The sequence below is a fragment of the Paramormyrops kingsleyae genome, chromosome 8 (assembly GCF_048594095.1).
Source record: "Paramormyrops kingsleyae isolate MSU_618 chromosome 8, PKINGS_0.4, whole genome shotgun sequence".
NCBI lineage: Eukaryota > Metazoa > Chordata > Actinopteri > Osteoglossiformes > Mormyridae > Paramormyrops > Paramormyrops kingsleyae.
In genome coordinates this window covers 15,389,475-15,413,699 of record NC_132804.1, presented here as the reverse complement: position 1 = coordinate 15,413,699, position 24,225 = coordinate 15,389,475, and the positions used below count along the sequence as shown (strand labels likewise).

The 24,225-nt window shown below is 41.8% G+C and overlaps 1 protein-coding gene across 1 annotated transcript; it reads left to right on the top strand.

The window, feature by feature from the left end:
• Positions 1 to 695: 695 nt before the first annotated feature.
• Positions 696 to 22,245, top strand: LOC111839840 (ADP-ribosylation factor-like protein 8B). The gene is made up of 7 exons (XM_023804108.2): positions 696 to 952; positions 12,946 to 13,026; positions 13,372 to 13,445; positions 16,547 to 16,640; positions 17,279 to 17,346; positions 17,903 to 17,973; positions 18,941 to 22,245. Exons 1-7 carry the CDS (start codon positions 725 to 727, stop codon positions 18,988 to 18,990), a joined length of 666 nt encoding a protein of 221 aa, XP_023659876.1. The 5' UTR covers positions 696 to 724; the 3' UTR covers positions 18,991 to 22,245.
• The last annotated feature ends 1,980 nt before the right edge of the window (positions 22,246 to 24,225 follow it).

The following is a 24,225-nucleotide window of genomic DNA, read 5'->3' as shown; positions in this document are numbered from 1 at the left end:
GTTGCGTGTTGGGGGGCCCAGGGACCTGGGGGTTAAAGGCCACGAGGCTGAGGCTTGTACCGGTGACCTTCTGATTACAGGCACACAGGCTTAGCTCACTGAGCCGCATGCTGCTCCTTAGATACAGATTATCTGGTTACAGACTCTACTGGACATAGTAAAATGAGATTAACACACATGGCCTGTTTTGCTAAAACAGTTTTGGAAGTGTTTGATTTTTAAGTCCTCTGTATTTTGGGTATATTTTTGACATTAATAACACAATACTCATTTTAGGTTAAAGGAGGACGAAACTTTTACGCGTCACCTGTCTGGTACCCTTATGGAAACAACGGTTATTTTCAAGTTGCAAATAATGGATACGTGTTAAAATATCTGCTTTGTAACTTAATAGTATGAAAACCTACATCTTCGAACCATTTAACCGAAGAGCTACTTCGATGATACTAAGCATTTATATAAACCCCTGGATATGTCTCCTATACTTTCCATATTCGATTGCTGTGAATTGATTAGGTTGAACGAGGACACTATTTTATCTGGATCACGAAGTAAAACACCGTTATAAGCAAATATGATTATCGCATGCAGAGTGCACGAGAAAGTTGTGTGGTCCCTTGCTGAAAAAGCTGGATTTTATAAGCCTTTCTGCAGATCGCAGAGAAGTGCGAGAAATGCACCAGTAGATGTCGTGAGCCGACTCTCCTCCCAGGTTGACGGTCATATGACCGCGCACTTCCTGCAGACAGCTGGCGGATCGGAGGCAGAGTCTCCTGTCTGTCCCTTTTTTCCCCTCTTTTCGTGGCCTGCTTTCTCCCCGGATACGAAGATGCTGGCTCTGATAAACCGGCTCTTGGACTGGTTCCGGTCCCTCTTCTGGAAGGAGGAAATGGAGCTCACCTTGGTGGGTCTGCAGTATTCGGGAAAGACCACCTTCGTCAATGTGATCGCAGTGAGTACCATGGGGGGGGATCCGCGTTTTATGACTTAAAAGGAGCGCGTCTGCCCACCTTGCGATCCCGGGGAAGCGCTTCTTTCTGCCCCGACGGTAATGTCGGGGCTAATGATGGTCCAAGCTGCCATACAGCTGAATGGGGAGTAGTGTCGCAGATGGGTGCCCGGCCCTCCGTAAGGGCCGGAGATCGTGGAGGCTCTGCACCCTGTGCGCTGACGCTGCTTAATGGACATTTATGGTATGTAGGCTATTTACATTGTAGTACCGATCGAATAACCGGTAATACCTTGGTTTCTGATGATCCGAAAGGCAAGACAAGATAAATGCGCAGTTTTTCGTAAAACCGGCGTGGTAGGACGCGCATAGAAGCTAATAAAAGCATGAAATGGGATCAGACCTGGAAACGGATGGAGATCAGGTTCACTCCCATCCCCCGGTCAGGCGTCGCAGTTGAGGATGGGAATGAGTTGGAAGGTGGGGAGGGGAGTGAAGCATTGCTTAGGCCTCAGTAGCCATCTGCTTGCTTCACAGATTCACAGCCATGTCAGGAGGAAGAGTTACGAAGATGGTTTTCGTAATATGGCTCCTTACATTAATGAAGAATAGTAGTTAAGGACTGGCTTTGCCATCTTTCTAGGCAGTTATCTGCTGCAGGTATCTGGCTAACTTTTGTTCTGACAGGTTGAGGATGTGTGGACATAGCTCAAGCAAAGCAGATTCACTTATGGTTGGTTGATGTTTGTGTAAAAGATATCACTGCTTTGAAGACATCTGTAATGCCACTTAAACAATACAAAGTTCACCACAGCTGACTGGTTTGTTATTTATTTGGTGTAATGGTTGTATTTGTAGAATGCATTGTGAGAAATACAGGTTTTACAGCCAGATTGCAGTGCCTCACGGTTTCAGTTGTTTCACTTAGCTTTTGATTGTACCGTGGGGAACATGTTAAATGGTTTCATAAACCCCCACAAGTCCCACAGAGAATGTGTGACTTTGTTCAACCTAAATATGGTCATCAGGCCAAGTGTTTATAGAAAGATGACCAAGACATGTTTTCCCTTTGAATGCCTTCTGTGATATGATTAACTCTACAGTTATAGGAGAATCTGATCTTCCTAGGTAGTTGTGGATATGGCATCACTGCTTATGGATGTCAGGCTTAACGTTTCCTCTTTGGATCTTCTTGGTGTCCTCCACACTGATATTAAGATACATGGTAATGTGATGATAGCATTCTGAGATCTGAGGTCTTCCAAAAGCCATCTTTAAGGATTAATAACAGCAACATTTTTGGGAAAGAAGAGCCCACACACTACAGCACTCTTACGTGTCATTCTGGCTTTGGCACGTAGCCTAGTTAATAATTTAATATACACAATTTGATTAATTTTTAGAAAATTACCCAAAATAAACTATGGCCAAATAGAACTTATCATCTACCGATAGAGTATGTCAGATAAGTTGGTGATATTGCCGCGATTATTATAGAAAAAAATATGAAAAGATTTCAGGTAACTTCCCTCGTTTTATCTTACATTAAAAACACAGGTTGTTTTTGTAAACTGTAGGTAAGCAGAAAACAAGACACAGAACCAAAAGCTACAAAACTAATACAATTAGACTACTGTCATAACTCCATCTATATTAGAATGACCATCTCTCCCATAAAGGTCCTGCCAGGCAGAGTCCTGCACGGGTCCGGGTACCCGACGGGTGACCCACAAATTTTGATGAAACGGGTGAAAAATATTCTACTGTGTCGGATACGGGTTCGGGTCGGACGCAGGAGAGCGCGGGTCGAAATTGCGGTTTTCAAAACATCATGTGCCAACAAAAAATACCCTTGGGGGGGCTATATTTTAGTGACACACAAAAAATCCCTGCATTCAAGATGATAAAACGTAGAATCCACATCAGTTTATGCCTGCACGCGCATTCCCGGAAATCTCTCCCACTTTCATTTTCAAAAAGCCCGCGCGATCTCCTGCAGTTGTTCGAAATGGATGCTGAGGAGTTGAAAAGAAAACTAGCAAGTGTAGTTGCGGCCAGTACCTCCACTAAAATCAAGTCCGACGTGTGGGAGAATTTCGTAGTTATCTCAGATAATGAAAACAACTCTTTTGACGTCTTGTCTTGGTGGGGAGAGCATGAGCGTTTGTTTCTCAATATTGCTCATATTGCAAGATCTACTCTCGCTATCCCGGCATCCAGCGCCGCAAGTGAGTGAGATTTCTCATGTGCGGATCTGTCATCCAGGAGCGAAGGAGTCAGCTGAGGCCATCAACTGTGGACGATATCCATTTTTTACAGAGTAATATAAAGCACCGCACCAAACACTAGTCTATGCCTTCGCGTAGGAATTCCAATCGGGTAATCAAAGGAAAATGGACAATGCACGTAGGTATAGCCTATAAAACCTAATAATGTGCAGGGTAGCCTAATGTACATTTCATATAATATTAGTTTTATTCCCCCATTTGATTGTCGGGTGTCTGCATTTATAGCGGGTGGGTTCGGGTGCGGAGTTTAATTTTATTTCTGTCGGATAACGATTCGGATACGGGTTTAAGTATGACGGGTATGGGCGGGTGCGGTTTGTCAAAATCAGACCCGTGCAGGACCCTGCTGCCAGGTGCAGCAATATTCATATAAATAATTTTCATATATAAATAAGAAATTATTTATTATTTGACGCCACTTGATTATGTCATTTTTGCGGCCGAGGAGCGGAAAAATCTGCGGCAGGGCGGTATAATCAAAATCTCTCCCGTTGGCCAAATTTATATCGTATACCATTTATACCGCACAGTACTACATGTAATAACAGTAACAGTTGAGGGTCCAGGTACATAAACCTTTATGTCATATGTACTGATGACAACTGAACCATGAAGATGAGCTGGAGGGTGTACCATTAAGCAGGATTTCTCAGTTAGCTGGTTTAATTTAAACTGATTGTCATGATTGTCCAATAGAAATGCTCCTTACCTATACTCTGATTGGATGGTCATAACATCTATCTGAAGTTAACCCAGCTAAGTGAGAAATCCTGCTTTGTGGACCACCGGTCTCTAAAATTGCCCATAATATATGACTGCGGACATGTGTGGCGTGACCTTCCTTCCAGGGTGTACCCCGGACCTCCAGGACCTTGCGCAGGGTAAGGCTTGGTTTAGATGGATGGTTTTGTTAGCTGTTATTTCCCTTTTATTTAACAATAATTTATGAGCTCCCTGTTAGCTTCCAGCTAGTTTGTTTGTATCTAGCTCAATTTAACTGCTTAAGAGGTCATACGTAATGTCAAAGGCAGTGCTTTTTAACCCAGTCCAGTCCCAGGTCCTCCATCCACTCCACATTTTTGTTATTGTCCACCACCTTAATACCTGAGGCAGGTAATAAAGGGTTTTGTTTTCTGTGCTGTGTCTAAGACGCCAGTCGACTGTCCCCCTCCCCAGTCCGGCCATCAGTTTTTTTTAATGGCCTAGACTCTGGCAAACATGAAAGGGTTGCGGACCCTAGTCTAAGGTTTAGTACTAAGCATATATCTTAATTGATCTATTGATCTTGATCCCTTTGTTGTTCATAAGACAGCACCCTTTGATAGACAGTCACTAAGCATTTTGATGGTGATTTTTTTTTTGGTCACAATATTAGTTTGAACAGAGCATCAGTTTGCTCATCAGCCCTTTTCCCCTGTTGTCACACTAAATGTTGTTAAAATGACTATTTATTTACTTGCCTAATTGTCATGACGTTTCTCCTTCTCCTGAAGCTCATTCACTTTATCTTTGGACTTCACAGAATTGTCCACATACATGAGCCGGGTGTTATGACCTAAAAATCAATATCACAATATTTGAACTATTTACTAGGGGTGCACCGATCGATCGGCGCACCGATCTATCGGCCTCGATCACGTTAATTTGAGGGGATCAGAAATCGACCATATTCCCATGAGATCCACCGATCTTAGTTATATGCTTTTAAATCAGCCTTTTCTCCCATTCCCGAGAGAGGTGCAGTGCAGGCTGCCTCCCTCCCGCCCGCCCAATACGTCACACCTGTGCTGCCGTGCAGGAGGAAGAAGAAGAAAAAGGAGGAGGGGGAGTTCGAGGCAACATGTCCTCAGTTTGGAAATTTTATACCATAAAAGAGAATGAGAAAATGAGAAAAAAAGAGGATGAAAAAATGTGATTTTGTAGTTCAAACAGCAATGCTCATTTATATGTTCATTTATATTTGAGGACACTACCTCATGTTTTGTGAGTATTCATATCAATTTACTCAATAAAAATGGAAACATTGAAGCAATTGTCTTTTAGTTATGAAAGAAACAAGATCGGCAAAAAAAAAATCGAGATCGGCAGGTAATGTTGTCTAAGGATCGGTGATCGTTGATCGGCCAGAAAACTGCAATCGGTGCACCCCTACTATTTACCTTGATAATGATGATTACACAACATTTTTTAACAATGCAAAATTTAGAATAATATCACAGCTCCCTGACAATGAAACCAAACACTTGATATTGTTTATTTTTTAGGTAATGATTTGTTGTATTTGCATGACAGGTAATTCAGACTGACATGACAAGGGATGCAGAAACTAGTTGAAATCGGTGTGTGAAACATTTAGATGGAATAATTTTTTTTTAGTTCTGTTGTAGTGTCTGGTCTGAAATCTCTCCTTTTGCTCCTGGATGTGTCCTGCAGTCAGATGTCTGTCAGACTGGAGTTAAGGTACTTTCTGAAACGTACCGCTTCCCCATGGCCTTTACTGTTTTGATTGTTTGCTCATGGAAGTGCTTTGGAAACTCTGTGACATTCAGACACTTCTGTCTCTTTGTGTGTAGGTTTATCCCTTGGTTTGCTGTGTATTCTAGTGAAATTCAGGATGATATCATCAGGGGAGTCATGTGACTGAGCCCTTAACGTGATTCTAATTCCTGGTTGTGTTATAGGTAAAGCTGATTCAGAGTTGTACTGTTTTTGTGGAGCTGTTTTCATGACCCATGTGATCCACGGGCATCTCCTCTAACTGAAGGTGCTGCTTAAAAAACGCATTTGTACAGATGCTTTAGTAAAAGTGCACGTGACAGAAAGTGCAGTGCGACTGCAAATGATGTACTGAAAGATGTAGGTGCCTTTTTTCTTTTGTGTAGGACTCGCCCATGACTCATCTGTTACTCATCTTTGACTCAATAGCAGGTGACAATGTTGTGAAACTTTCTTTGATAAATATTCCTGAAGATGTTTTTGATGTTTACGTTCAATAAGTAGATCAAAAAAAGTTAAGTCGGACCAAGGTGACCTAGCTTGATGGATAAAATGCTTTCACCTGAGCTTTGCAGGAGGAGATGGAGGATTGTGAATACCCAGTCGTCTGTGACATTGAGGTTATAATATGATAGAGCACACTGTATCATGCGGTTTCAAACAGGCTGTCAGTGGCTGACACTCTGTTAGCTTAGCACCCCCATGACCTGCTATGAAGATTGAATGCTATTGCCACTCTGGACTCATACTAGTATACTGCAGTACAGCACAAGAGTGACATTAGAGATTTATGAAAAAGGGGGCTAAATTTTCACGGACGTGGGGGGGGGGGGTTTCAACTGAACAAGAATGCCCAATTAAATTTTTTTTTAATTATTTTCGTGCATTTATTTGGGGGAGCAGACCCACGAGATCTTCCATTTCCTGTTCTTAAAGGAATGCTGTTAAGATTCATCCACACCTGAACCCCTTCAAAACTAACAATGCTTTATATAAAGAGTATTTGTTCATTGCATATGCATGATAAGTTGTTTTTAAGATCTTAGTCCTTAGTCTTATGACTAAGGACTAAGACTAAGGACTTATGGTTATATCCCTAACAGGCCTGCATAATGTATGATGTTAGTATCGACAGCCAATCCTAATCATTTTTATCCTTGGACTCGCTCATAGACAGTGGGTTCATCCACCTCCTCTTTCCCTATGCATGGCCCTCATTCGTCTAGCTCCTCTGTCCCTCCGCGTGGCCCTCATTCGTCTAGATCCTCTTTCCCTCCGCGTGGCCCTCATTCGTCTAGCTCCTCTTGCCCTCCATGCAGCCCTCCTTCACCTGGCTCTCCTTTAGAGAAGTAGATGCCCTTTTAAATGAGGTTTCTTCTCGTGTGACTGAACTGCCGTTACCTTTGTATTTTTATTTAGAGACACAGACCCTTAACAAGAAAATGTTATGATTGAACTGCTTAATATTTACTGGAAATTATGACTTTGACTGGCTATATTTACCTTAATGTAAGCTGCATGGAAGTGGTCCTTATACTGTTTTAAAGCTATTGTCCAGCTCTATAGATTGAACAAATTATATGCCATCCCCATATGAATTATTATGATTTTAAAATACGATTTTAAAATATAACAAATTCAATAACAGAAAAACCTCTATTTCAAAATTGATCAATTTTTTACTAAAGCTAGATCGTAATGTTATGGACATCACCAGAAAATTTGGTCTTTGGTTTTTAAGGTGTTGCTGAGATATCTTGACGTAAAAGTAGCATCACTTGGTTTCATATGACTTTGCAAGCATCAAAGGTTATGTCGTGGCTGCATATAATGATCATTGGTGGCTAGGATGTGTTAAAGAAACTATTGCCCAGCACTGGAGAGTTGAAACTGAGCTTCAGAAAATTTGGTCTTTGGTTTTTCAGTTGCTGTTAGTAGTAGCAGAATAGCAGTTAGTAGTCAATGCATGGTACAGGGTTATTATTTTCCATGATGACTACAATTGCCAGAACTAGCTGTGGAAATATAATTTAAATTGAAAATTAATTTAAATTAAAATTTAATTACTATAAAAAATGAATAAAAAGTCAATATTGCCAAAGTAACTGAAAAAAAGAAAATTAATGGTACAACCAGAATACTTTATTTTCCTCTAGTTTACACTTCTGACTAGACACTGGCCTACTAAAAAGGGCCTTCATTTGTCAAAAACCTGAAAAAACTAACAAAAATAAACAATCAAAATAGGCTTTTAGGCTACTAGGGCAAGGAAAGAATTTAAATGTAATAATGCACAAGTTACATACAAGCAGCACTGTTTAAAGGTGGGAATGTAAGAACATAAGCAGTTACTATACTCTCAATTTATAGTCCATCAGAGTTTGTTCGAAAGCGTGGTTACCATTCACTTGACCTGATGCTGACAATGGTCCTTCTGTGCAACTTCGAACAATTTGTCAGATGTCTAGATAAAAAGTGCACGACTTTGCGCAGTTAGTTTCCTCATTAAACATGTCTGTCCTTTATATGTCAACAACGTTACAATCACTAGGGGCTTACGTTGTCCTTGCATACAAGGCTGTGTAATACGACAGTTATTCTATTTTCTGCTTGCTAGATTCTGATTGTGAGTTTGGCTTGTAAGCTATCTGTCTGGTAACAACATAAACAACATGTTAGTGAAAGGTTTTGGTCCTTGTGCACTACTCATCATACCATGATGCACTTAGTTACTAGTGTTTTTTTTTTTCTTTCAAAATGTATTAGAGTGTCATTGTTTTAATGTGCATGGAATACTGGAATTGTAGAATGGATTGAAGATGAAGGCACTATAATAAAAATGCTAACCTTGCATTTTTTCTTCTGTTTTAGTAATTGCTGTCTGATGGCTGAACAAAAATCTAATCCTGTATGGCAGCATTTCACCAAGCCAAGTTTAAGTTACTGTTTACAAGTTGTATTGTGTTTTTGTTATTTAAAGTTTATATTTAAATTTACAGTCAATATTCAATAAATGCCAAGTTGAGAAATTTTGTGTATTGTTTGTTATTAGTGTGATATTTTACCATGCAAATAGAGGGGAAAACGTCCAATTATTGGGCAAAAAAAATCGGCAGCATATATCAGCCACCGGCTGACCCTGACTCCTCAATATCGGCATCGGCTATTGAAAAACCCATATCGGTCGACCTCTAGTCTCAACTCTCCAGTGCTTGGCATAGTTTCTTCAACATATCCTAGCCACCAATTATCATCATATGCAGCCACAACATGACTTTGCAAGCATCAAAGGTTGAGTGATTCCATGTGTGCACTTACACTGGACCGATTTGCACACCTCACTCACCTCTGATGAATGCAGGGCATTTATTAGCCGTATTTACTTGCACCTGTGCTTGTTATACTATTTCATGTCAGTTTGGCTGCCATTAAAAAGGGCCATTAGTGATTGAAATCATGTGACGCTACCTTTACGTCAAGATATCTCAGCAACACCTTAAAAACCAAAGACCAAATTTTCTGGAGATGTTCATGACATTATGATCTAGCTTTACTAAAAAAATGTTCAATTTTGAAATATAGGTTTTTTTGTTATTGAATTTTAAATATTTTAATCAGTTATTGCCAGAGGTGGACATTTCAGGTCCGGAAAGTAAAAATCCAGACCAGGATTTTGTTTCAACCAACCTGCTGAGTATAAAGATTCACAGCCATATAGTACTCAGCTGGTTGGTTGAAACAAAATCCTGGTTTGGATTTTTACTTTCTGGACCTGAAAAGTCCACCTCTGGTTATTGCATAGTAATTATTCATATGGGGACGGCATTTTATTTCTTCACTCTACAGACCTGGACAATAGCTTTAAATCAGTATAAGGACCACTTCTGTGCAGCTTACATTAAGGTAAATATAGCCAGTCAAAATCATAGCCCCCCCTCCCCCTCCAAAAAAAAAGTTTAAAATTTGTTTGCTTAAGTCTCCCTCAGTATTGATCCCAGACACACCCAATTTCAGTTTCATGAGTTACTCATGTGACCAAATCAGCATGCCAAGTTTCGTTAAAATCCGCGATGATGAGATCCGAAAGTGTGATGATTTGACATGGAATGACCCCACCATGAATTCGACTAGAAAGAGCCATTTCCGCACTATAGTGCTTCAGTAGCACTGACTGTAATGTTTTCAAAGCAGCGGCTACCTGTGAACAAATGGGCCTTACAGAATATACATGGACTACGTCAAGTGCATAAATGATAGGTCAGTGAGGTCAGACTCCATTATCTGAATGAAATTTGGAATTTTAAAAATATTTACATATTTGACGGCAAAAATCCACATTCAGATTTTTGATGATACATGTAAGCTACTACTGATCATTCACACATTTCCTAATTTTTGTCTTGCCTAATGGCCTATGTCACTTAACTTATAATAAGGGATCTGTCACTAGGGGCAGACTTGCGTAAATAAATGCAGCCAACCAGAATCACAGACAATGGGTGTAGGCCATGGGCTGGGTCTGTACTATAATTGCATACTCAATTTTAAATCTGTTATATTATTAACATTCAAATGCCTTTTTAAAAGGAGTTTCCCACATATAGGGGAGGATGTTACGGAAGTGAAGTGTGTCATCATGAGGACCATCCAGAAGCCCTGGTTGTTAGGAACCATTCTCGTGCGCTCACAGATGTCCTGACAAACATCTTTAACATCTCACTCAGACAAGCATGCATCCCAAATGCCTAGAAACTCCCTCAGTTATACCTGTGCCTAAGAAGACAACTGCTTCACGCCATTCCCACCTCCATTGTGAAGAAGCTTTCAGCAGCTGGTCATGGGACACATCAAAGCAAACCACTTTGCCTCCCTTGATCCATACCACCTCGCATTCCTCCCCACCTGCTCTACAGAGGATGCCGCAACCCTGGCTCTTCACACCAGACTAACACACCTGGAAAACAGACCATTATGTAAGGATGCCTTTCATCAGTTTCAGCTCGTCATTCAACAGCACTAATCCAAAAACTAATCCCATCATAGTCTGATAACATCACTATAAATTGAATCCTGGAGTTTCTGACTGGGAGACCACAGTCTAAGGGTAGGAAACATCACTTCTGCTCCCATCAGTCTGAGTACAGGAACTTCCCAAGGCTTCTGCTTCACCCCCCTGCTCTTCACACTGCTGGCATCAGATAGCTCCACCAGGACCACCTCTGATCACATTAAGTATGCAGATACCACAACTATGATCGGTCTCATAAGTTGTGGAGACGACACTGAATGAAGATTCTTTGACTTTAACTGCTCTATATCAAGTTGGAATATGTGAAACAGACCCGGTTTCCCCTGGAGGATGAATAAAGTACTGCAACTCTGTTCTTTTCTTCTCTTGGAGTGTGGGAAATTGCCCACACTCACAGTCACTGTTGGTTAAATCATTCTATTGGTTTTCTGCAAACTTAAACCCACTGGGATGCAGGTAAAACAGATTCTCCAGTTTCCTAATGGCAGCCTTGTCATTGGCACCAGCTTTGACAAGTTCACCAATTATGTTTTTTTTGAGACATTGTCATTACTGGGTTATACTGGCTTTGGGGCAGTATGTTATCTCCCCCATCAAGTGTTTACACTCTTTGCCAGTGCAGTTTGTCCGCATTTGACATTTACTGTCATGATTTTTGAGCTAGCTCCCTTTGACGAAGTAAATAATTTAACAGTTTTTGGTATCAGTGCACCTGCAGTTCTGATGGTCTGCTAATTATCAGAACTTTTGTGTAGCAGATATTATTTATAACTGGTGTTTAGCATATAACCTTTGTCTTTTAGTTACTTCAGAGTTGATATCCTTTTTTTGTCTGCTGCTTTCTGTTACTTGGCCCATCCCCGGTGTAATACATCTCACAAAGACTGTAGCCCTGTGTTGTAATATGTAACAAGTGTAGAGCTGCTGCAAGTAGTTAACGTTCGTGATGACCTCGAAAAATGTGTCGACATTAATATATTAAATCGACGCATCATTTTAAAAAATTTGAATGAAATTACCATTATAAAGTAAAACATTTGTTATGATATCACAGCGTAAGTATGGGAGTAGTTCAAATTATCACAAAAACGAAAAGGTTTTACATTGTGCAAAGTTCGATGGCGTGCTACACAGGCACCAGCGCTATGCATGAGTGCCTGAATTGAAAATGCACAGCCCAGAATACTGCCAGAATAAGCAAAACCACAGTAAGTTGTCTATTCATGTTTTTCAATTACCATTAATATGGACGGCTTTTGTCCTACTAGCTGCTAAATACACTCATTATTAAAGTCATGAAGTTGTCTGCCTGCTACCTTAGAATCTTCATTGAATAAGTGTTTGAGGAAATGTTTAGGCTAAAATCATGGGCTTATTCTATGTGGATTGATAGTGCCAGTGTGTGTCGTATGCATTGGGCTTGTTGGGACCAATGTTGTTATCGTAAACTAAAACTTAATGGAAAATGGACACTTAATGAATGAATCACCATCATCTTTTTACTTTGTGTATCCACCATATCTCCTCTTTTAAGATATATTGTGATTGCTGAGCTATCCCTTTTTTGACTTCAGTGCTTATTGCTTCCGTGATTCACCAAAACAGTCGCATGTGGCGTTCTAACTGAATTTAATAAGCATAAGGATACACCAAATTTATGCAGTTTACTAACTTTTGGGTGTCACAATAGGCATCTCTTTAGTATTTTATGCATACTATTCATTTGCTTGTTGAATTGTGGGCGAAAATAATGTCTGTATAGTGCTGAAAAGCCGTCATCTATTATCTAAAGCTCTGCAATAACTTAATTTTATTTTGGCAACAAAGTAACTCAGATCAAACCGTCTATTTGATTTTCTTGAGGAAAATGAATTGCTTAGATTAATCAACCAATTGGCAAAATAGTCGATAGATTAATCCATAGATATAGTTGTTAGTGGCAGCCCTCAATGAGTGTAACTGTAAAGTATCTTTAAGGTTTAGTGAAAGGTTCGGCTTACTATAGCAGGTGAGTAAATCTGACTGCGAAATTGCAGAAGTGTAAATGAGTTACCACAGTGTGAGAGTGAACATGCATGTGTGCCGCTCTTACAAAGCTATATAGAGGTGGTCCTGAAGTTTAATTTCCAACAGGCATTATTTTGACAGGAACGCTGACTGGTTTTACCTCCTTTGTCTTTCAGTCTGGCCAGTTCAGTGAAGACATGATTCCCACAGTTGGCTTCAACATGCGTAAGGTCACCAAGGGCAACGTCACCATAAAGGTATTTTGTTGCCTTTGTTCACACGTCCTCCAAGGTGCCTGCAGGCACTAAGCAGAGCTGAGTAGCTTGTCTGACTGCTTAGTGTTTCTCTTACTAATAGGTAGAGTGTTTTTTTTTGTGGAATATTTGCAATTGACTGGTTGAGTATTGGTTTGCACCTTTGGTAGTGTTATTGCATTGATTGATCGCCACCTAGTGGTAAAACCAATTCTCCTTAAGCTTGCTGCCAAATGGCCATTTATTATTTCCATTCATGACGAATGATTAGATTTGAGGGCATGCGGATGCAGTGCTGGGAAATGGCTTGCAACCGATTCCTGTTAAAACCCATGTTTTTCCACGCAGATCTGGGATATCGGAGGACAGCCTCGCTTCAGGAGCATGTGGGAGCGGTACTGCAGAGGGGTCAATGCTATCGTGTGAGTACAAAGAGGTTATGGCCCAGAGACCAACAGCCAGAGGCTGTGTTGAGGTTTTAAAGAAATAAATGACTTGTATATAATAATATAGTATAATAATAATGCAAAATTTATATATCACCTTTCACAAACCTAATGTTGCTTTACAAGGAGAAAAAAAGCGTTAATGTTCATTAAAATGTTCATTAAATGGCAAAGTTTTTAAGTCAGGTTTAAAAGTGGAAAGTAAAGAACAGTCATGGAGAGATTGAGGAAGAGAGTTCCAGAGTTTGGTGACAATGGCACTGATTGATCTGCCACCCATAGTGAGAAGCCTGGTGTGAGGGACAAGGAGCAGATTACAGCTAGATGACCGAAGATTATCTAAAGGGGCTTGGCAAGTTGGTTGTGGGCCCCAGGGCTAATGTGTCTTTTAGGCCCTTTCTCCATATGCATACACACACTCATGGCAAAGTAAAATTCATCCTAAAAGCGGTCAACAACAGCAGTCAGTGCATTCACACAGACTTCAGCACCATTGACAAGGCCAAAGCACATGTATATGAATATGGACACACACACACATGTACATAATCCACATAAAGTTACCACCTCAAGAGCTCAGCAGCAAGTGAAAAATTGTCTGGCCAGTTAAATACTGTTACACCACAGACAGATGTGGAAGTAACACTGAAAACAGAAATTTCCCCAAACCCTACGCAATAACGATAGAAATAATACTTACTCACTGTCAGATGCATCCTCCGGGTTTTGCACTCAGCAAAATTACCGAGCTCTGTCTTTAAGTCCAACTGTCTCACTTTTGAGTTCTCTACCGAGAGCAGGACCAATCCATTCAGCCGCATTTTCTCTTGTTACAGTTGCTGAATGAGGAAGAAAATTATTTCTCCAGTTTTGGAACCTAATATACAGTGTAGACAAGACAGCTTTTCTGTTTTTCAGCTCCACTTTTTTGTTTTGGTTTACTCATCTTCAGCTAAACCAGACAGTCCGTCAATGCACTTTTCATGTAATTTGGGTTTGATATTTTGTTATTGGTTCTGGCAAACCATCCGGAATATCAGGAGGGGGAAGGAGCTCCTGGTTCCTACTATTTATGTTAGGGAGGGGGTGCTGTTGACCTCACCTGGGGACATCACCCAGAGGTGGCAGGAATACTTTGAGGACCTCCTCAGCCCTGCCTCAGATACATCTACACACACTGCCTTTGAGACATCTGAGGGCACAGAGCCCGAGGGTGCTGGGGGGGAGGGGTCTTGCCCATCACTGGGGCTGAGGTGGCCAGGGTGGTTAAAGAGCTCCGTGGCGGCGGGGCCCCGGAGGTGGACGAGATCCACCCGGAGTACCTGAAGGCTCTGGATGTTGTGGGGCTGTCGTGGCTGACACGCCTTCTCAACAGCACGTGGAGGTCAGGGACAGTGCTGCTGGATTGGCAGACTGGGGTGGTGGTCCCCTTATTTAAGAAAGGGGACCGGAGGGTGTGTTCCAACTACAGGGGGATCACACTTCTCAGCCTCCCTGGGAAAGTCTATTCCGGGGTACTGGAGAGGAGGGTGAGATCGATAGTCGAATCTCGGATTCAGGAGGAACAATGCGGTTTTCGTCCTGGCCGTGGAACACTGGACCAGCTTCGGGAGTATGGGGTCTGGGGTCCACTGTTGTGGGCAATTCGGTCCCTGTATGAACGGAGCAGAAGCTTGGTCCGCATTGCCGGTAATAAGTCGGACGTGTTCCCAGTGCGGGTTGGGCTCCGCCAGGGCTGCCCTTTGTCATCGGTCCTGTTTATAATATTTATGGACAGGATTTCCTGGTGCAGCCAGGGTGTTGAGGGTGTCCAGCTTGGTGGCCTCAGGATTGCCTCGCTGCTTTTTGCGGACGATGTCGTCCTGTTGGCTTCATCTGCTGGGGACCTCCAGCGTGCTCTGGGGTGGTTTGGAGCCGAGTGCGAAGCGGCGGGGATGAGGATTAGCACCTCCAAGTCTGAGACCATGGTTCTCAGCCGGAAACGGGTGGATTGCCCTCTTCAGGTCAGGGAGGAGGTACTGCCTCAAGTGGAGGAGTTCAAGTATCTCGGGGTCTTGTTCACGATGAGGGTAGGCGAGATTGAGGGGCTGGACAGACGAATCGGAGCGGCGTCTGCAGTTTTGCAGGCGCTTAACCGGTTCGTTGTGGCTAAGAAAGAACTGAGCCAGAAAGCAAAGCTCTCGATCTATTGGTCCATCTTTGTCCCTACCCTCACCTATGGTCATGAGCTATGGGTAATGACGAAAGAATGAGATCGCGAATACAGGCGGCCGAAATGAGGTCTCTCCGCAGGGAGTCTGGGCTTTCCCTTAGGGATAGGGTGAGAAGTTCGGATATCCGGGAGGGCCTCAGAGTAGAACCGCTGCTTCTTCACGTCGAAAGGAGCCAGTTGAGGTGGTTTGGACATCTGGTGCGGATGCCTCCTGGGCGGCTACCCGGAGAGGTTTTCCGTGCCTGTCCTACAGGGAGGAGGCCCCGGGGCAGACCCAGGACTCGCTGGAGGGATTATATCTCTCGGCTGGCCTGGGAACGCCTCGGCGTCCTCCCCGAAGAGCTGGTAGAGGTAGCTGGGGAGAGGGAGGTCTGGGTATCTCTCCTGAAGCTGCTACCCCCGAACCCCGGACAAGCAGAAGTTAATGGATGGATGACATTTTGTTATTGGACAAAAAGCAATGTAGCGACCTTATCCAGAATACATTTCTCATCAGTAATTCATACTGTGGCTGAGCATACAAGTATGAAACTTCACACATATTATAATTTTAAAAAATAAAGAACTATAATTAACTATAATTTGAGTGAAAAAAGCAGCAATTTTATCACACTGTGAGTTCAATTATTTTATGGTGTACAGTATATATAAACTTTCTATTTCCAGTTACTATTTGCAGTTGCATTGTTATTATGACTACATGTAGTGCAAAGGCTTAGTGCTGTACTTGCACAGTGTATCTGGTAGTGGCCTAGTGTGGGTGTATTTATCTTCGTATCTCTGTACATATTAGGTATGTAAATCATCAGAGCGGAATGCTATTTTCTAACATCCAAATCAGATCTTTTTGCTTTTATCTTTGTAGGTATATGGTGGATGCTGCTGACCATGAGAAAATAGAGGCTTCCAGGAACGAGCTGCATAACTTGTTGGACAAACCTCAGCTACAAGGAATTCCAGTAAGTTGTCTAGCTGGAGATAAGACATGACATGAACTTGGCTCATTGCAAGGTTCATCTCCCCTGCAGTGAGTCTTCCTGCAAGTCTTGTCAGGTTTCGTTGTAATGAAGAGCTTAGTCATTATGAATTGCGAAAAATATGATATACTGCTATATGACTATGATCATGGACATTCTACTGCCTTTGTGATTGGCTGCATCCTATAGATTTTGCTTGTCATCATGCTCAGAACTGTTGAATAGTCTTGAAGAGACCCTGTAGCGGCTGAAGATAAAGCAAAACGCTGCACTTTCACATGTTCTGGACCTTTAAGAAAGCTGATGGAATCTGCCCTGATCAGATTACAACTGGCTTCAAGCTTATCCTGGACCTGACAGTAATGGAGAATGTGATTGCGCTTAGTACAGACATGGAGGTGGTGTGATGGGTCATGTGACGCTCTGGTAATATGCCAGAGAGGATGTTGGGAAGTCGCCAGCCTTTTTTCTGCATAAGTAGTGCTGTGATGATTCAGGGAGCACTGGAGAAGCTTCCTCGCTGCTGCTGACGGGCCCAAAGCAGACCACAAATAGAGAAATGGCAGAGCTCTCAGGCTGCTTATTAGTATGATACATCTTTTCCTCTTATTTTTTTCCAGGTTCTGGTGCTCGGCAACAAGAGAGATTTGCCCAACCCGCTGGATGAGAAACAGCTTATTGAAAAAATGTGAGGGCTTCCATGTCTAGTGAGCTCCCGGTGAATTTATGTGTTTGACTTTCATAGCTTCAAATGATCACTTTCCTGCTGTGTAGTGAGACCTGTTAAGCGATTTATTGTCCTGTAAGCCAAATTGGTACCTGTGTTATTTCATGCTTTGGTCATGTGACTGCTTCAAGGAAGCTGAAGAGAGGCACCAGAGGGCAGACCCTCCATGCCCTAGATCGGTGTTTCCCAATCCTCGGGGTCCTCGGGGATCCACAGTCGGTCCACGTTTTTGCTCCCTCTGAGCACCATAAGTCACTAGGCCTCATTTTGGGGTCTTCCTAGGGTCAGTAGACCTGATTCTAGGGCGTACATGATTCTGTTTCCCTGTTTGAACTAGCTTAGCTTTTCTGTCTTGGATATGACTGATTGTTTAAGGAACTCCTGATGAGGGACTATTTGCAACATATACTGATGTCTAAAGAATTGTTGGCAGTCTTTCAGACTTTGCCAAATGCAAGAAGGTCAGATGAAAACAGCATTTTAAACGTTTACATCTTGCTGTGCCATTTCACTGCAGGAACCTCTCAGCTATTCAGGACCGAGAGATTTGCTGCTATTCTATTTCCTGCAAGGAAAAGGATAACATAGGTGAGTGAGTTTTCATCACCATTGTAAACCCACGCGCACATGCAAATCACTTCTTAAAATACAAACCATTGTAACACTTCAGATAAGAGTAAATCATTGGAGAAATTGCGTGTTTTTTTTTTGTTTTTTTTTTTGTAATCTGTGTACCTTGTTTTCACCAATACGGAATCGGAGCCGGTGCTGGGCTGGTTCTCACTAGGTATCTTTTAAGTACTGTCCTGGGTTTCCACTGGTTGCGAAAAAGAACAGAAAGCAAACATTACGTAGGCTAGTACTGAGGTGAACTGTCATCTTGTTCTTCAGTGTTGTGCCTTGTTCTGTATGGAACATTGTTTCTCTTATATGAGGCCGACTTGTTTGAATAGTGCAACAAATCATTAAAACTGTCATAGTGGACCATAAAATGCTTCTCTTTTATCTGTGTTTACTTCTAAACACAAGATATTATGCAGGTTTACTTTCAGTAATAACATCAAGCAGCATTAATAATTCACAGCCAATGTTCAAGACGACAAATATGTAACGATTTTGATATTTTTTTTTTTGACTTGAAATCAGGTGTAAACTAATTAGTATTGCCACAAGAATCCTTCATATGGTGCTTTTACAAATACTTTCATTATTACTGTTGTTAATGTGGCAATTAGTATAATTTTTTTTATTTATTTATTTGGATGCGATAGCCAGTCCCAATTGCACTGAGGATACGGTTCCAAATTCTGAGACCAGGTTTTCTGTGGTGCTGTGCTGTGGTGTTTTGATGGTGGAAATGAGTAGAACCAGTTCTGGATTGGGGAAAAAGCCCAGCACCAGCACAGTGTTGGTGGAAACGGGGTTTAAGTGCACTGTATGTTCTGTTATCTCCAGATGGTATCTGTGAGGAAGAGTTTGTCGTGGATTCTTGGCCTTCAGACAGCTGAGGTGTATTCTGTTATTCCTTTCATGTTGTGTTGCTCTCTCTTCGCAGACATCACACTGCAGTGGCTTATCCAGCATTCGAAGTCACGCCGAAGCTGAAGACCCCCGTCCTTAGTCCCTCGCCAGGCCTTGTCCACCATATCTGTCATCGCTCCCCGAGTTTACTAATAACTTTCTCTTTGTACAGTGCCCTCCGCTCTCTGCCTTTTTGAGCTTGAACCCAGCTCCTTGCCCATGTGATGCTAATGGTCTGTGTCTCCCAGTACAGCTTAGATAATCTTGAGAAATGCCTTGTTCACACAGGCAGGGTTGTGAGGAGCTTAGGCCGACATCCCATCATGCATCCCGCCTGCCATTTGCCAAACTGTAGGTGTACCTCCTTTTCCTGTGGCCCTTTCTGTACTTCTGCACCAGGTTCAGGACCTGCTCATGCCTTCTGAGAATGACTGTGAGGTTTGTGCCGGCTCCAAGGCTGCTCCGAGGGTCAGTGTGACCGCTTCTGTCCAGCTCCTTATGCGACGCGGTGCCAGATGGCACTCTGCCGGTGTTTCGTCCTGCCTCCTTTTGTTGTGAAATCTGTAGCTGTCTAACTCATTTTACCCGAGTCACATTGGATACGCTGTAGTTATCACCTTGGATGATGACGATAAACTGTTGAGCGAATTCACCCAGCGTGCCGAATTACCAAGAGAAATGTCCACCTACAATTTTTAGTGAAGTGAGACTTGTATGAATATGATTGTAAATGTTAAGATACAGATGTGAGGTACCGCAGTTACACTTGGTGTCACCTTGGGGTGGTTTGTGTCTGAGAATGATTCAGTCTAAAGTGCCTTGTGTGAGATGAGAGTCCTGGGGAGTCCTCAGTGTTCTGAGTTGGTGTGTGTCTGTGTCCGTCTGTCTTTTGGATGTAAACGCACAGATGGATGGGATTGTCGAAGGAAAATTTTTGAGCGCTTCAGATGGAGTTTTTATTTGTTTTGTTATGTACAACTTTTTTTTCGTAATTTTATCGAACTCCAAAATAAAATGTCTGTAATGAAGATAATACTTTTCTTTAACTTTAATGGTAACTTTGACTCATAGCTACCTTATTGGCATGAACACTATGTAAAATGTTGGATACATGCACACAGATACATGCAGACAGATACATGCAGACAGATACATGCACACTTCAGATCAACGATCCTGCTTTTTCTAAAATGGACTCTTTCACTGTCATTCATAAAACATCCCCACAGATGGTTCCTCTGCCCCTCTCTCCATGTGTTGTGACTCTTCTGGGTATCACTGTTCTACTTGATCTACTTGTGTAAATACTATAAACTGACAAAGAGAGGCGTGTTCATCGGTACAAAGCACAAGTTGGAGTGATGGAGTGATCAAATGCTGAGAGTCACTGCTGTGCATGTCTCAGTTCAAGGTTCAGTTTAGGTCAGTGTTTCACAGACAGCTGAGAGGGAACAAAAATGCGGACTGTCTGGGGTCCTCAAAGACCCGGTTGGGAAACACTGGTCTAGATCATGTCTAGATTGGGCTTTTAGTCTGGAGTCTGAAGCTGCTTCCCTTGTTTTCTTAGTATTTGTGTCATGTTAACTTTTATACGTGGATGTTAAGTGGCTCAGGCGTGTGTGTGTGTGGGGGGGGGGGGGCTTTCTGATTGCCTGGGTGTTTTTGGTGGCCCCTTTCTAAGCTATCCCACCTGATGGGCTCTTGGATCCAGTTAATGTTTCACAGAAGTGAATCACATTTAATGCTTTGACTCTTTCCCAGCACGTTTGGTCCAAAGGACGAGAAGTTAATGTGGCTGTTGATGATGGTCATGGAAACTAATTATTAGAGGTACTTGGGGGTGGGAAAGGAGGTGTTAACTTGGTTAACTCCAGATAATCATTCCAGATAAGCCTTTTATGAGCAAATAGCATCTGTTATAATTCCAATGTCCTTTATTCTTAACCACGTTGATTCCCAGATTACAGCTCCCCGTTTCCCTTAGAAGTAACCTCAGAGCAGTACTTTTTAAGATGTATGTCACTATGGTTGCCTTTTATTCTACTGTTTATTGCACATTTGAAACTACAGCATCTTAATGAAGGCCAGTGTCTTTTGCAAGATGGTGATGATTTGAAGAACTTATACCAAAACACACTTGAATTTTTGGCTCCACCATTCCTAAGACTTTCCCTTCACCCTAACCATTTAACTGCCTGAGAAAATCTAACCTCTCCCCTTTTAATTTGTCATTAATATTTATTAATCTCAGGTGAATGCAAATACCTTACACCCCCCCAAAATGTATATTGGACCTTACGGGGGGGAGAGGGTTTGTTTTAACAAACAAACCTGTGATTTTTTTTTTTCCTTAACATTTTGAATGGCTTCCGATGAGATAAAGTATTGTCATATCAGAATGAGTCCAAAAGTGAATCCAAACTCCTTAGGTGATAGTGTGAGTTGTGTTTGAATCTGTGATGAAACTGTGAGAGAACAAGCTATTGGCAGTCTACACCCTTAATCCGTGAAATTTCATCTCTGATGTATTTCATCTGATTTTTAGATGGCCAGGTATGCTCAGGCATCACTTCAGCATTTAAGGATATTTAAAGCTTTTTTTTTTTTGATGATGTATGTGGACCTCCGTTTTGGAAAGGTAAACAGAAGGTCTTTCTGCTGAAAGAAGTAATTACACCTGACTGCTGACTTTGCATTTTATTCATCCATATCTATTACTTTGGATCAGTGACCTTCTGGAGACCTCTTCATTCCCTAAAAGGGCCTGAAGGATAATGCAACAAGTGTTACTCGACATCGGAGGGAAGGTTTGCATGACTACATTTCAAAACATCTGGACATGTCGACGTTCCCGACGTAATAGAGGTTTCAGGGTTGGGGAGTCTCTCAGGACATTTGGGGAAACTTATCAAGAGAACTGTGTGTGTAGTGATGAAGGATATTCTGGTTTTGCCTTGCAGAAAAGAGCAATCATATGCTGCAGTGTCGAAGCTTCTGAACGTGTGTGTTCCTGTAGCTTGTGCTGAGTGCACATGTGAACAGCACCATGTGTGCCCTCTGTCCATAATCATACGTATTGTGGGGTCCGGTTACCGGGGTTATCTGGTCTGAGCTCATACTCAGTGTTTTGTTTACCCCTTCAGCAATATGTTTTAAATTCTGAGGCTTTGGCCCCAGTGGAACGTGTCTCTGTACATTTATTTCTGCATGTGCTACCATGAGACGTTCGATACAGACTTTTGTAAATATGGAAATATTTTTATTCAGCTTTTTGCCCATGTCTGTGTTTCCTGAATGTTTATTGGTGAACCTTCAATAAATTTTGAGTTGTTGAGGGTAGTTGTTCCTTCTCACTGTCTTTTAAACTTCTTAACAACTTCTTCTCCATATGGACTTTTGGGAGCACGTTATGTCCAATACCCTGTGTTTTATGAAGTTGTAACAAGGTCTCCATAAAACATAAAAATATGATTAATAACATTATTACATTTATGAAGTGATCAAGGCGAAACATTGTAGTTATATACTGAACTTGCTGGAAAGGACTAGGAATGGATTTTAATGTGACATCACACAGATCACCTTCCATAATTACTTGTTAGACCCCGTTTCATATTTATCCAAAGCAGCTTTTCAATCCTTTTTGGCTAACATGTTTTCAGTTGCATGGGGGCAGGTCTTTTCTCCAACTCCAACAAGTAGAACATTATTTTTATCGGGTGCTGAATGTGCTGTTTTGTAAATCTGTCACAGATTTCTCTAATATGGAAATATACCCTCCTTGTATACAGCAACAAACATATAATAGTGGTAGTACTATCAAAAGAAGAAGGAAAAAAAATATCAGAATTGCAATTTGGCTCAACAGATTTGGCTTATGAACTTGAAATAGTGGCCCTATGCAGCCTAAACCCATTTCCAGGAAGGTCCTCAGCCTTGTCTGTTCCAGGTGACTCAGCACTGTGGGTCAGTTCATGGGGGTCTACTCTGATTTTTTTTCTTGAGGGGGACACTTTGAGGCAGTAAACTAAAAAGTGCCATTAGGTTGAAAGGTATTAATGTTTCAGTGAAGCTCTAGACCCTGGATGAGCTGGTAATTGGTATGGTGATCTGTTCCCACAAGCTCTGCTGGACGTTTTGCTGTGACATGGTTTGGCTGTGTGACCTCGCCTCTTCCTTACATGACACTTTCAACGTCTTTGGGGACGTCATCTGAAAGTCAAAGTGCCTCCCTGACTGGGAACCAGTGTGCCGTCTGTTTTCGATATTTGTAAAGGTGGCTAACTTGCAGACTGGGATATGTAGGCCGCTGTAGACTGAGCTCCAGTGACGGCCCTGCTGCCTTCGCTTCTCTTATAACTTATTGCTTATTGTAAATGTAATTATTGTGGTGTTAAATACATCATGCTATTTTGTTAACATTTGATAATTATTGTGCTAATATACTGATTTACATGTGATTCTTAGAAGAGAGACTTTGTCATTGTAAAACAAATTGCAATGAAATTACGTTAGCAACTCCCTTGCGAAGAAACAGGCAGGTATGTAACAGGCAGGGGCGTCGTGAAAGATGGATGGATAGGGAGCTGATGGCAAACATATGTAATATGGAAAGCTATTCTTGACTTAAGCCAATAGATACACATTTAACTGGAGGGGCTAAAAAGACATATCAGGATATCTAAAGAAGGGTTAGGGTTTCATCATTATAACTGAAACGCCGACCTGGTCAGGGATTTGTGTTTCCCTTATAATAATTGCTGATATACACTGTGATTGCCAGAAGAAGATAGATCATAAGAATGAGATAAAAAATAAAATCAATAGGTTGGATCATGACTCGCAGGGGTGTAGTAAAGGGAGGGGAAATTAGGACAATTCCAGTAAATTTGTAACCGTTTCATTGCTCTGGGTTGGAGGCCCAATATGATATGCTTTCATGAAGCCTAAAATCTCTGGCAGTACCCCTGCTCTTTGGTCATTTCCTATCAGTCCCAAAAGTCTTCATATAATTTTCCGCTCCTCAGCCCAGCAGTGCACATGCATTAAATGTCCAACAGATGGCAGTATTGCTCTCTGTTACACCTGGCCCTGGTTTGATTCTGCATTCTCAGCTTCTAATTAGGGTTGTAATTGTAGTACTATTTGTCCGTCTTATACGTTATTATTACTAGCAGGTATGGATAACAGTAAGTTAGCAGTAAGTGATGGTGCCATCATAATAATCTAAGTGCTCATAACCTACTATGGATGCTCCATTTTGAAATGAAGCAAATTTGCAAACAATCATATCTGATAGTTCACTCTCGGTGGCTGGGG